Source organism: Tachypleus tridentatus, chromosome 5 (genome assembly GCF_004210375.1).
Source record: "Tachypleus tridentatus isolate NWPU-2018 chromosome 5, ASM421037v1, whole genome shotgun sequence".
In the NCBI taxonomy this organism is placed as follows: Eukaryota; Metazoa; Arthropoda; class Merostomata; order Xiphosura; family Limulidae; genus Tachypleus; species Tachypleus tridentatus.
Genome location: NC_134829.1, coordinates 32,048,685 through 32,062,597, shown reverse-complemented (window position 1 = coordinate 32,062,597; position 13,913 = coordinate 32,048,685). Strand labels below are relative to the sequence as shown.

Sequence of the window (13,913 nt, the reverse complement as noted above, 5' to 3'; positions counted from 1 at the left end):
CAGACATGTTCCATTTTCACTTCACTGCATGTCATCATGGGCTGTCTTCTTTACAAGACAATGTTATACACACAGAATGTTCTCTCCACTTGCATACCCTCCATTGGTCTACTGTTAATCTACTACTACTCAGTATAATTGCCTTTGCCACACTTCTTACACCCATCTTCCTATTTCTGGTCTTTTGTATATCTGACTGTTGTTCCTCTGGTCACCCTTCTTCCTAATCCTGGTACTACAGTACATTATGTACTTGCTGCTGTTGGTCTCTCTTTTACCATTTTCCTCTGACCACTCTGCTTTATAACACATTCTTTTCCATCTCACATGTGTTATACAGTTGCCTGTCTATCTCTTTCATTGTGGCCTGTTTTAGAGGCATTTCTTCCATTTTGTGCTAATTCTGATGCCACAGGATAATTTCTTCACAGGTTCATTTACCCTTTTTTTCTTCCTTATCTACAGACTCTATTTTCTCCTCTTTGACTGATTGGAATCTCATTGTGGTCTCCATGTTCTTACCAGGGACCCTTTTGAACCTCAAACAACTTGTGTATTAACTTCCTGGTCACACATGTTCTCCTTTTCTTTGCTTGTTGTTTCAGTCATTTGGAAGTCTATGCCATGTTTTTTTTTGTAGAATTCTCTTCAACCACTTATACCTTTTTCTTTGTTCTGGTCAGTCCTTCCTCCTTTACTTTCTGTGTTATAGTTTGGTGGTCACACTTTTTTCCTGTACTCCTTAATTTTTCATTTCTCTATGCTTTTTACAGGTACCAGTCAGATTTCAATTTTCTGTCCAGGTTGTTTGTCGTGCTACTCTTTCTTTGGGGTTCCAATCCCTATGTTTGCATTCCTGTATTCCTCTCCTGCACTTGGTTTCTTTTATCTTCCAGTCGTTTAGGATAGATATGACTGATTATCCATCTGGCTAGTACCTCTAGGAGGTGAATGAATGCAAGCTCATTAGTGCTTCTCCTCATCAGATTTGACATCCCCCAATGTATATTTAGCCCAAATTATATGTTAATTCTGGATAATGTGAACCATTCTAATAAGTTTCTTTAGCTCTACAAGTGATGGACCATGGAGAATCCTCACTGACAAGGACCTAATTGCTGGGGCTAGAACAAGGTGTTCCTTTATGGTAAAAAGTGGGGCTGGGGCTCCATTACAGTCTGTAAGTGGGCAAATGGCACCTCTATTGCCAGTCCATTTCATAAAGTACTGTCCAAAAACAAAACCAGCCTACTCTCACATTTGGTGTGCAGCCTGTGAATGGTAGTGTATTTCATAAGGTGCCCTCCTCCTGTGGCTAGCATGAGGTCCATTGAGACTGACAAAGGAGTTGAAGAGAACTCACCATGTTCAACTGTGATCTGGCACTCACTTGCTATACTCCAATAGTTGGCAAGGGTCCCATATTGACTGATGTATTTATGCAAACATTATTGCATACACTGCCTTCTCCTTGTACCTGGCATGGGGCCTGTTGAATCTGACAGTAGAGGGTGTATGCATGATTTTGATTTGCCACATTTTGATTGTAGAGATCAATGCACGAGATATGATATGAACAAGTCCCAAACTCACTCTACATATTGGCTATCTGAAACTTTGTGCTTGAGTTTGGCCATGCAACTATTCCACCTATCCTTGCAACACACTTAAATTGTTTTTGCCTCTCTTTCTACACTGACAAAGAGTACATCCTGGATGAGATAAGACACTGTCCCATATAGGTTTGCCCCAGTCATATAGGGTATCACATGTCTCATGAGTTTCCTTTGGCTGCTTTCTAAAGCTAGCTCATCTAGTTAGATTTTGTTCTGGTCTCTCCATTATCTCAATATGGGTTTTTGTTCTCCACTCAGGGAGGTGAATATTTATTTCTGGTACAAAAATATATGCATAATCACATTAAATACTTATAATTTCACATGAAATCATGGGAACTTAGGTAGGCTTTTTCACAAGGCTTGTAGGTTGCAAACCTCTTTCTGCAGAAGATGCATACTCAAGAGGAAAGAAGCTCTGTGTGTGCGTGCGAAGAGGTGTGAATGTAATGGAAATAAATTTTCAGTTAATGAAAATATTAATTTCTGGTCTATTTTTAAATATTCTAAAGTTATAGAACATTTTTATGAATAACTAACAATTAATAGCCACAAAGGAGAGATGATGCTTTTATTTATATTTCAGTAAAATTGTATTGCTATCTTAAATATCAATGAACTTGTGAATTAATGTCAATTTTGGCCTTATGGCAGCATTAGAGAACTGAAAGTTGGAAATGAGTTTAAAACTCTTGTATCTGTCTCTTTATGAACATTTATTTTAATTCTGCATTTACGGGTTAAACCCAAATGTCCTGTGAGATTAGTTATACTATAACTTTTGATAATGTATGTGTATCATCACAAAGTTTTGGAGGCTATTGGGAAACATAACCTTTTTTTATTTTACAAAAAAATATGATATTTTAATCTTATGATGGCAAACTAATTACATTGTAAGTAAATTATGCATCTCTAATGAAAAGTACATTACAGAAATTAACATTTTTAAAAGTATATAGTTTCAGAAAAATAAAATATTTAGTTTTGATTTTTACTGTTGTTTCTGATAGATTTATTATTTATTGTACCTTTTGCACTCAGGCTATGAAAATTGTATGTAAGGTGATTTTTATTTTGAGTATAAAAGTACTATTTATTATCATACAGTTTCATATTTCCTTTGTATAATCTCTAGAACTTCCTAAATAAGTATCAAAAGATTTTTAAAATAAATGTTTACATTTTATTTTCTTTACAATATCACTAACTCTAGTTATAATTATTAATGTAGAGTGCTATGAAATGTGTAAAAGTAAGAAGTGGTAATAAGTATGTACCTTTTAGTTGTTCATAGAATTCTTTTGAAACATCTTCTTCTAATATGTCTACTTTAACATCTCTATCTTTTCACCTATAGTTTGTTTTTAATTTTCTTTCCAATTCATTATCTTTTGTTTGTTTAGAATTAAGCACAAAGCTATACAATAGGCTATCTGTGCTCTGCACACCACAGATATTGAAAGCAAGTTTTTAGTGGTGTGAGTCTGTACCTATACCACAATGATACTGGAGAGCATTGTTTTTTATTATAGATGCTGGTAGATTGACTGGTCACTGCAGGGCTCTATATTATTGTTATAGGATGTCTCCCTTGCACAGGTTCTTGCACTAATGCTAGCACACATGAATGATGCCATGTTATTTAGGAATTTTCAAACTCCAAGGTCTAGGAAGTTAAATGTATAAAAAATCAGTTAATTTTCAAATTTATATAAATGATACAAAATTAATTGAGATATAAACATAAAACTTAAATGCAATCTAATTGTCTAGCAAACATACGAGGTCTGTTAAAAAATACGCGGACTGACGTCATAACACAAAATGTACTTTATTTAGAAGTTACAGGTCTGGGACCCATTCAAAGTACTCTCCTCCCCAATGCACACACTTATCCCAATGGTGTTTCCACTTGTTGAAACAGTCCTGGTACGCTTCTTTTGTAATGTCCTCCAGCTTCTTCATTGCATTTGCCTTAATCTCGGGAATCGTCTCAAATCTTCTTCCTTTCAAGGGTCTTTTGAGTTTGGGGAACAAGAAAAAATCGCAAGGAGCAAGGTCAGGTGAGTAGGGAGGGTGGGGAAGAACAGTGATCGAGTGTTTGGCCAAAAACTCATGAGTTCTGAGGCACAAATTTCACAACAACGCGGTGCATCTTCAATTTTTCAGTCAAAATCTCGTAACAAGATCCAACTGATATCCCACACTCTTCAGCAAGCTCCCTGACAGTCAGACGTCGATTTGCCCGCACCAGGGTGTTGATTTTGTCGACATGTGGGTCGTCAGTTGACGTGGAAGGACGTCCAGGACACTTATCATCTTCAATGGACTGTCGACCATCCTTAAAACGTTCATGCCACTTGAAACATGCCGTACACTTCATAGCAATATCACCGTAAGCCGTGTTAAGCATAGAAAAAGTTTCAGTCGCAGATTTTCCAAGTTTAACACAAAATTTCACAGCAAGCCGTTGCTCCTTCAGGTCATTCATTCTGAAATCCGCCAAATGAAAAAATCGCACTTCACTTAAAACCACGTAGCTAATACACAAATGAAGATATCTGCAATCGGGAAATGGCGTTGTAATCAGCTGATCTGTACAAACCTAGCGACACCAAGCAGATTCCCCTGGAACCAACTGGAGCCGCGCAATTCAAACAGTCCGCGTATTTTTTTAACAGACCTCGTACATATAAAGTGAGAGACACATGTCAAGTGCTACATACCTCTTGAAAGAACAAAGGGCTAAGTTTCTTTTCTTTATCATAGTACAAATCAATGCACTTGTAATGTTTCTTTTGGCTATTAAGTAAACAGTGGGAAATCTGCTCTTTCTCTGTTATGAACATGCCTTTCAACTTGAAATTGCCATTAGCAACATAACTTTGATTTTGCAGGTGGGCATAATTGACCTTAAACTTAGAAAAGTGTACAATATTTCATGTAGGGAGATATTCTTGGAAAGATTCCAATGGTAATAAAAGATTTCTATTTAATGTACTTTGACTGTTTGAATCAACAGTCTATACTAGCTACTCACAGTTAACTCTTTAAGCACTTCTAAAAGTTGATAATTGTAACCGTGAGCAGATCATATAACAAAAAAACTGTAGTTTTATGTGTTTATTTTTCAAATAAAAGGCTAAAACTTAGTTAATATAAAACTTTAAAACTATAATGAACTACAATAATTTGGGGATTTAAAAAATGGTATTGTTACTCTAGGGTTAATTAAGTAGTTTAACTGATTTGTTAATGATTTTACTCTTGAATTTTTGTGACAAACATAGAAACTCCCCAGACATAAAGTAGTGATTTACTGCTGGTGCTATGATTATTTTCATGGACCACAGTGAGGTACTTTGTTTTTAATTTCTCACAAACTATATGAGGGTTACCTGCACAAGGTGCTTCTTAGAGAACCATGCAAGTGTTCTAGACACCACTTTCTCCTACAGTAACATATCTTTTTATATAATCATTACGAATTTGTATCAGTTCATCTTAGTGTCAAACAGAAACCCTGGATCAGTGTGACACTACTGTTTTTGAATAGGCAGGTGAAGTGCGTGGCTATAATCTAATATTTATCTAGGGTCCATTCAGATGCCATTCTATTATTTACCATCACCATACATGCAATTTACCCTGAAGCATGCAAAACAAATTTCAAAATGTTTATTTCACTATACAGACTGTTGTAAAAGGTAATTTATCAAGGTAGTACGGTACCATCTGGTCTGTTTTCTTATAGCGTTGTAGCTAGTGTGTGTATATATCACTCTTCAAGATGTATTCTCTGTGATAATTGCTTATTCTTTATTTTATAGCAACCTTTTTTAACAACTGTTGTAAATAATCATCTTGTTAGAATTTCAGTCCATAGCCTACACTAAAGATACATTTGTGTTTGGTTCTGGTTGGACCCAAGGTGAATTACAAACTACATTTTCAGTTTTCTTCGAGTTTAATTTTGCAGTTTTGTGATAGTCTCATTGCATGCTGATAGATAATGAGTTAGATATAGAAGTATAATAGAGCTTTGGCATTTTGCTGATAAGCTGTTTGTATGAGGAATGGTTTAATATATTTATTTGTGTTTTCTCTACCCATACCAGCTGTTTTTACATATATACTATAATAGTAATGTTTTTGTACTGAAATCATGTTGGACACTGGGTGTTCCACAATGTAACTTTTCAAAGGTGTGCTGATGAGGGATATATATTATTACTATTTACACATAAATTCTTACATTTCATCTGTTTTTTAAAACATAAAACAGTAAATACAAATATATATAAAACTGATATCTAGTACTTTTGAATTTTTTTTCACTCATGATTGGAACTGCTAAACCTCGTTATGGGTGGTACACAGAAATTAATTGTTGTAAATTTTATATGTACATTTTGAAATACCAAAACATATAAATTACAAGATTGATACCACACAAAACACTTTAGTTTTTTTTAGAATTCTATGCTATAAGAAGAGCTAAAACATTTTGTTTCTGTTTTGACTATTGCCTTGATTTTCATGCTCCAAACTCTCCAGTGGTATAAAATTTTTCCCTCGTGTCTGTAATTTAGAAGACTGACAGTTTTTCATAGTACAAAATCAGTGCATTCTACTGGTTTATTAATATATACATGTGGCTTGCAAATCTCAAGTCTAAGAAGGTGAGCATGGCATTTGTCAAGTATTAGCAGAATTTATTTCCTGTGGCAGGGTATAATTCACTCTAATGAATTTCAAAGAAGGATATTTAAGGAAAGCAATTAACCTAATTTCTGATCATGCAGAGAAGTGTGGTGTAGATGGAGTGATTTTCAAGTTACAGAAAGGAAACGTTAAGATTTTTGAATGCTTGTGTCTCATGTGACAATGATAACTGATGTTTAAGAATTTTTTAGTTTTTTTTTACACAGAGGAATTAAATTTAAAAATATTTTTGAATTAAATTTTGAATGTAGCTCATAAAACCTTAAAAATGAACTAAACAACTTAAACTTCTTAAATTAGGTAAATCTTATTTATAAAGTATATTTTCAAGACTTGTTGCCCAGAGTAAAGTTGTACTCATGTTTATTAGATTTTTTTATTTTGTTTTTCCAACTGGTGACCCACTTCTGTACTTGCAGTAGAAGAGTTTGGCTATTGATAATGCATGTTACTGTTGATCGCAACATGTAGAGGTTTATTATAGCTATCAGAAATGCCATCCAATGGGTGACTGTTTATGCTAGTAATTACTAACTGTAGTAATCATACCTGATTTTAAAAAGTTTAAAAAAAAAGTGAACATTTTCTATAAAAAAAATATGTTTGAGTGGGAAGCACTGCCCAGGAAAACTGCTTAGATTGTGCTATTTAGTCACATGCAACTTATTACATCAACATGATTAAATGTACAAAGCTCAAAGGGTTTATAAATTTTACTGACATAAACTGTAATGTTTTTATGTTAAAAGTTGTTTCATTTATGGAGAGAGTAATAGCTTATTAGAACTCCAATATTTTAGTACTACATTTAAAAATGAGATAAAGAAATATACAATCAAACCATCATGTACAGTCCCAGTGAAAGTTGTGTTTTTGTTGTGAGGGAAGTAATTTTATTTAAAATTGTGGTTTGTTATAAAGAAATGGTTGTTATTTGTACCATAATATTTTTCTCATTGTCTGAATTTTTAATATACCCAAAGTGTGAAATTTGCTATAGATGTTTGTTTGTGGTGCTATTCAATAGATGAAGCAGGTTTTGATTGCATATAGAAATATTGACATATGCACTATGGCTTTTGTAGGAAGATATAGTTATCCAAAGTATATTTGTATTAACTTGAAACCATGAATTTATTATTAGTTTTGTGACACCATTTTCTTCAAGAATGTTTCAAGTGATTTGGATTTTTTTTTTTTCAAATTCTGGGTGTTTTAATACTGTATGACATTTTATCTATATGGTATTTTTCTAATGAGTCTCTTTTATATGTTCATAGAAGAATTAATTTTTATACTTGTGGTAGTTGGTTCCTCAAGTATATGCCAAGGTAATTTAAATCTTCAATGGTGTTATACATCAGAAATAAATTGGTAACTTGTATAATACTTCAGGCTAATGTTTTAAACCAATTTTTTGTGCTTTCTGGCATTAATGTGTTTATTGACTTTAAGTAATATGAAGTTTGGGTGAACATTTATGATTTGTTTGTGTGAATAAATCAGAAGCATAATTTACAAATTGAGCATGAAGTTATTGTTTAATTATTATTTTATATGTAATTATATTTTTCTTGCTGTAAAGGATATTTATTTTTTGTCACTGTACAATGTACAGTATGCATCTGCATAATGTAAAATTTAATGATAAATTATTACTGGTTTCTTCTTTTTTTTGTAGGAATATGAAACTAACATTCTTATGTAATGTGTATCAGAATGAATTATGTTCAAATTTAAGTCTTTAGTACAGGTGTGTGTATGATTATTCACCTTTTCACAGAGTATCTGGTTACTCATTAAATGTTCAGTTCACTTAGTTATGAATAATTATGTTTTATGGTTCATACTGATGAAAATACTTTCTTTTTCTCTTAACAGGTTAATGATTTCTGTTTATCAGAAAAAGAATGTGAATATTGTATAAATTCTTAACACTGATTATTTTTCTTTCACAGAATTTTATATACAAAGAAAAATATTTTCAAAATTAAGAATAATTATGAAAAATTAAGATCATAATTGTAGACAATATCCAGTAAAGTTGATCAAATTTATTTTTGAGCAGTTCAGAATCAAACATCAGAATTTAAAATGTGAAAAATTAAACTGTTAAAACAGCAGAATAGTGTAAATTACTAATGTGAAGTTTTTGATACATATAAAACTACTTAATGTGAATAGAATGTTTTCTCTTTGAACCTTAATATTTTAAATCTAGCTATATCTTCTGAGGCTTAATGCATATGATAAACAGTTTTAAAAAGCTGCAGGAAGGAGACTGTTTGGCCATCATTTAAGCTAACAAATTCTCATTATTAAGACTTCGTGAACTTTCTGCATGGGTATTTCATTGTGAAACATAAAATGCTGTCCAAATTCATACTGAGAGACATAACTGATTTTAAGTCTAAAATGTTTTTAAAATTATTATTTTATTTGCAGTGAAAGAAAATAAAAAACCAAGAAGACAGAGAAGAATGAAGGAACTCAACAGAAAAGGTGAAAATAAGGAAGGGGGAGAAATGGATGCCTTTTTAGATAAAAAACAGGTGAGATACACACACATTAACTCCATGGTCATGGGCAACCGTGTACTGAGCATGGCACGAGATTTTACTTTGTTACATGTAGAATTTAATTGAGCAACCTCAGTATCAATTTATACTGAAATTAGCATTAACATTTACATTATAGCTCAAGGTTTTGTATTATCTAAGTCTTAATCCCTGTATTTGAAAAGAAACCCTAAAAAGATTGTTAAACTTCAGTTTAATGGATGGTTTCAAATAATTTTAATTTTGGATTTTGTTACTTGAAAAGTAACTTCACCATACTAAATCTTCCATGTATACAAATAATCTAGGTTAATTATTTTTTCACACTTTCTTTTGTCAAGAGAAAAAAATAATAAATTCATTGGAACTCCAGACAGATGCCACTTGCACTTTCTATACATAGAGTTGGGATTATTCAACCAATTATATGTAGTTGAGCTAGATACTTATAACCAGTAGTAAAAACACATTTTGAACAAATCTCCTAACAGTTAGTATAAAACTGGCTTAAAACTTCAATAGAGAACTTGTAAGACAATCTTACTGTCTTTACTACTTTTTTACTCATTATTATGTGTGAGAAACCCTCATGTACAGTCCTAGTGAAATTCATGTTCTTGTTGTGAGGAGAGTAATTTTATTTAAAATTGTATTCTATTATAAAAAAATGGTTATTGTATATACTATAGTAATTTATCTAATTGTATGAATTTTTAATTCATAAAGAATTTGGTATTGAAAATTAAGACAATAAAACAAAAAATATATAAAAGGCATTCACTGTTATTCATCTTTGAATTTTGTTGGAGATGGATTAAATTATGATGTTGACAGATGAAACTTTTAGCTCTGCATTAGGTTATGTAAGGCAAGGATAAAAAATGTTATATATAATTATTAGCTATGTTAGTTAGATGGACAGTTAAGTTGTATTTAGGTTGTAGTTTTATATTATTTTAGTTAATTATGTGTTACTTATGTTTTAAAATGCATATTTGGAGGGCTTATATTTTAATAAATGATTAAGCCAATGTTCTAAATAAGACTAAAGTGTCTCTGCTGAAGATACCTTGAAAATGCTCATTGATATGTATCAAGTAATAATAAAAGGAAATAAAACAAAATAAACTATATGTGACTAAATTAACTTAACAATATAACTAAAAGAATATATTCAAGATTCAGTGATGTCAAGAAAACCCACTTGTAGAGAAATATATATGCAAAAATGGCTCGTTTGGGTTGAGAAAATATTTTACATAGAAGAGTGAACAACATTTTGACCTTCTTCGGTCATCGTCAGGTTCATAAAGAAAGAAAGAGGTAACTGACCGGAAGCTGACCACATATTTGAAAGGGGTTGTGTAACTGAGTGTCGGAATGTAGAGGGCGGTGTTAGATGTTTGAATATATAATTTTATTTTATTATATTAATATAGATATAAAGGCGTTCCTTTATATTGGTTTATTTTGGGTTTAAGTTGTTGTATAAGTAAGGCTTCTTTAATTTTGCATTTGTTTATGTTTGTTTCTTTATTTAGTACTAAATTGCAGTAAAAAAGTTCCATTGTACAGCTGTCATTAGAACTTTTATTTTCTTCTTCTATAATAATGTAATTTTAAAAAAAACAATGATTTTTTTGTAGATCCCAACCCCTAGATCATTGTCTCCATCATCAGAAAAATCTCTTCTTGATGTTAGTCCTCAGCCACCTGCATCTCCAGTTAGGTTATTACAAGATGACTTGACAGAAGACAACTACACAAAAGAAAAATTCACGGAAAACAATATTATGAATTTAAGAGAGTTAGGGGAAAATCAGGTTATTGATGAAAATATGGATGACAAAAAAGATGAGAAATCAGAAAATGATCTTGGTGATGAGGATCATCCTTCACAAGAACAATTTACAGATAAAAATCAATTTAACTACCAGAAGCCGTCCTACGAAAATCAAGTAATAGAAAATAATGTGGTAAATGAAAGTGTTTCAAATGAGGAACCAGAAACAGTAGAAGAACTGCCAGTATTTACAGATCTGTTAGAACCTCAAATAAAACTGAAATTCTATTATCCAGCAGGTAAATATGCAGTGTGAGATTTTAAGTGTGGTCTGTTTTGAAAAAGTTAACATTGTGAGATAAATTACTAAATTTATTAATAACTGAATTTGGGAAACTTAACCCAGAAAACACGTTTTTTTTCTCAGTGAATAAGAGATTACTGTCAGAGTAAAGACAAACAGTGAATGATTTTTACGATAAGTTGTACTTGGAGTTTCACTTTTGCTTTTCTTGAATTACTTTAGATCTAAAGTTGTCAAAGTAAAAATATTTTGATTTTGTCATTTTTATAATGTCAATTGTTTGATTGCATTCACTTAATCAAAGAATGCTTATCATTTTTGTAAATGATAATAATAATAATTATAATAAATAATAATTATCAATGCTTTCATGATGTCTGTTACTTTAAAATAATGTGTTCATGAAAAACTTGGTAAAGTATTATGTAAGACCAAAAATAGAAACGTTTTCATAGGTTTTATCTTAATATATATTAAGATAATATCATATTAGTATCCTTATTCTAGAATTGTATGAATTGTTATATTTACTATCTATTGATATAATTTCCTAATTTTCTGTTGTAAAGCTGATCATAATAGAGTTAGAAAACTAACATGCTGGTTTGCTAGTTGAGATTTTGAGTGAAGTTAAGAATAATAAACCATTTGGTTTCAAAATGAATAAGTAATATATTTAAAAAAATTCTTTCCTCAATTCTCATGTGGTAGCATTGACAACTTTGATAAAGATTACACTTCACTAACTTAATGTATTTCACATTGAAACTGCTGTTGTTTAAGCAATTTACTTGAATAGATAGTTAATATGCCTGTTGGATTCCAGCTGGCCTGAAGAACTCTTGGTATTGGGAGATAGGCCTTCTCATTTTCAGTGCAGGATATAGCAGATATGATGGGATTAATATTCTGACATGCTCTATTTTTTAGCCAAAAGCTGTTATTAATAAGTAACCAACCAAGTGACTGAAAAATGCTAAAAATTTCTCTCACAGACCAGTGGAGTCCATTGAATCTGGAGGGTAAAAAACAATATGATCGTGACTTTCTCCTTCAGCTGCAGTCGGAACCAGTATCCTTGAAGAAGCCTCAAGGTCTACCAGACCTGGAAGTGATCAAAGATAAGGTATGTATTGATTATTATAATAATATAGCAATGTTATTAACCATCCATAGTGCTCTGACAACTATATTAATTTCCCTTTAATTCAAATGTAAAAGTGATTGTTTTATTGCAATCGGTACTTGTCCTTTTTATCAGGGTTGTAATAAATGCATAATCAATAATATCTCCGAAGATTTCAATGTTTAGATTTAGATGTTCGGTTGTTTAAGTTGTAAATAATCCATGCAGAATATATTTGAATCATTTAAATTCTATAACAGGCAATACCCTTCAAGCATGTTGATATCAGGAGAACTCTAAATCAGGGTCAGTTTCGTAGTAACCACAGTGATCCATTCATGCCACTTTATGCTGACGGTGCACAGCAAAGAAATGTAAGTTCCATGCTGAATTTAAAGGAATGATTCATTGTTTTCATAAATTTTTATTTCAAGTTTTTATAAGTTTTTCTTTAGTATTCTAATTTATATAATGACTCCTTAAAATGTGTATTATTTTTTCATGCAAGTTTTCAGTTAAATATCTGTTTTTAATACAATAGGACAAATGTAATTTTTACTCATAAATATTTTAAGAGATTATTTAATATTTCATAACTGAGAACATACAGTTTGGCTGGAGGATGGAGTTTACTCTCTTTGTCCAGGCATCATTTACTGCATATTTCGAGGTTTTAGTGACATACATTCAAAATGTTATTAAATTGTTTAATATTATAAAATTGTCAAGTATACAACTTTTTAGCAAGTTGTAAATCTCTTGGGTTATGTGCATCTTACATTACGCTATTTAATTATGTTACCCAAGAGCTACTCTTGTGCTTGTTTCGTGAAGCATTTTTATTACACACATTTGTGTATGTACATTCACATACACGCATTAGTTTGTTATAACTTAAAAAACAAGTCGAAAGAAGAATAAATTGAATAAAAAACACTGCATTAATTGAAAAGATCCCAGGGTACAAGTTATAATGTGGGTTTATAAAATTTGTTTTGGGATCTTTTCAATTAGTGCAGTGTTTTGTGTGTAATTTATTTTTTGTTTCTTCTTGTTTCTTAAGTTATAATTTAGTCAGAGGCTTGGATTTGCTGTTTATAACATGGTCCTTTTGTGACATTTTGCTTATTTAACTTCATAAAATGTTATCATTTTCACACAAAAAACAAGAATGTGTGGGTAAGTACTTTATTTTTTCCTATTCATGTTGCTTTTTATACTGATGGTAGTGATGAACTAAAGTTTTATTTAATTAAATAAGACACCAAAACACAGAATAATAACATGCTAAAGCAGACAATTTCCTCTAACTTTTAAACTTTTTCTGGTTTTCTGTGTGACAAGAGCCATTACAAATTCATACAATCTAGTTGTTATCTTTTATGCAGAAAAAAAGAGTTTGTACAAACAGAGAAATTGACAGTTTTCTGTTCTAAAACAATGTAATACATCATTTGTTAGATGAAAACCTTGACGTTCTGCTGGCTATAGAAAATATAGAATTAAATGTAAGAGGAAGCTATTAACAAATCCTGTAAGAGAGGACATGACAGGTGGGTTTGGCAAGAAAGGTCAATTTTGTATTTGGCTCTGTAACCAAAACAACATTGAAAGCTATAAAAATTATGGTTTGTCTGAGCAATTATAATTTTGTGGTGAGTAATTTAGTACTTATTGGAAGGATGGTGAATAAAACAGAAAACAGTTGATGACAAGAGAAAATGTGTCACTAGGGGACGTGGGATTTTTTAATATTATAAAATTATAACTTATATACAATTAAAATATCAACTGTCAG

The 13,913-nt window shown here is 31.4% G+C and overlaps 1 protein-coding gene across 8 annotated transcripts in view; it reads left to right on the top strand.

The window, feature by feature from the left end:
- LOC143250855 (eukaryotic translation initiation factor 4 gamma 3-like) overlaps positions 1–13,913 on the top strand; it is a 153,876-nt gene that overhangs the window by 64,676 nt on the left and 75,287 nt on the right. For all 8 annotated transcript variants that reach the window (XM_076501966.1, XM_076501961.1, XM_076501960.1 and 5 more), the window contains 4 exons: positions 8,790–8,896; positions 10,549–10,984; positions 11,985–12,115; positions 12,376–12,489. In XM_076501966.1, coding sequence (XP_076358081.1) covers positions 8,790–8,896; positions 10,549–10,984; positions 11,985–12,115; positions 12,376–12,489 — 788 coding nt within the window. The remainder of the gene's footprint in view (positions 1–8,789; positions 8,897–10,548; positions 10,985–11,984; positions 12,116–12,375; positions 12,490–13,913) is intronic.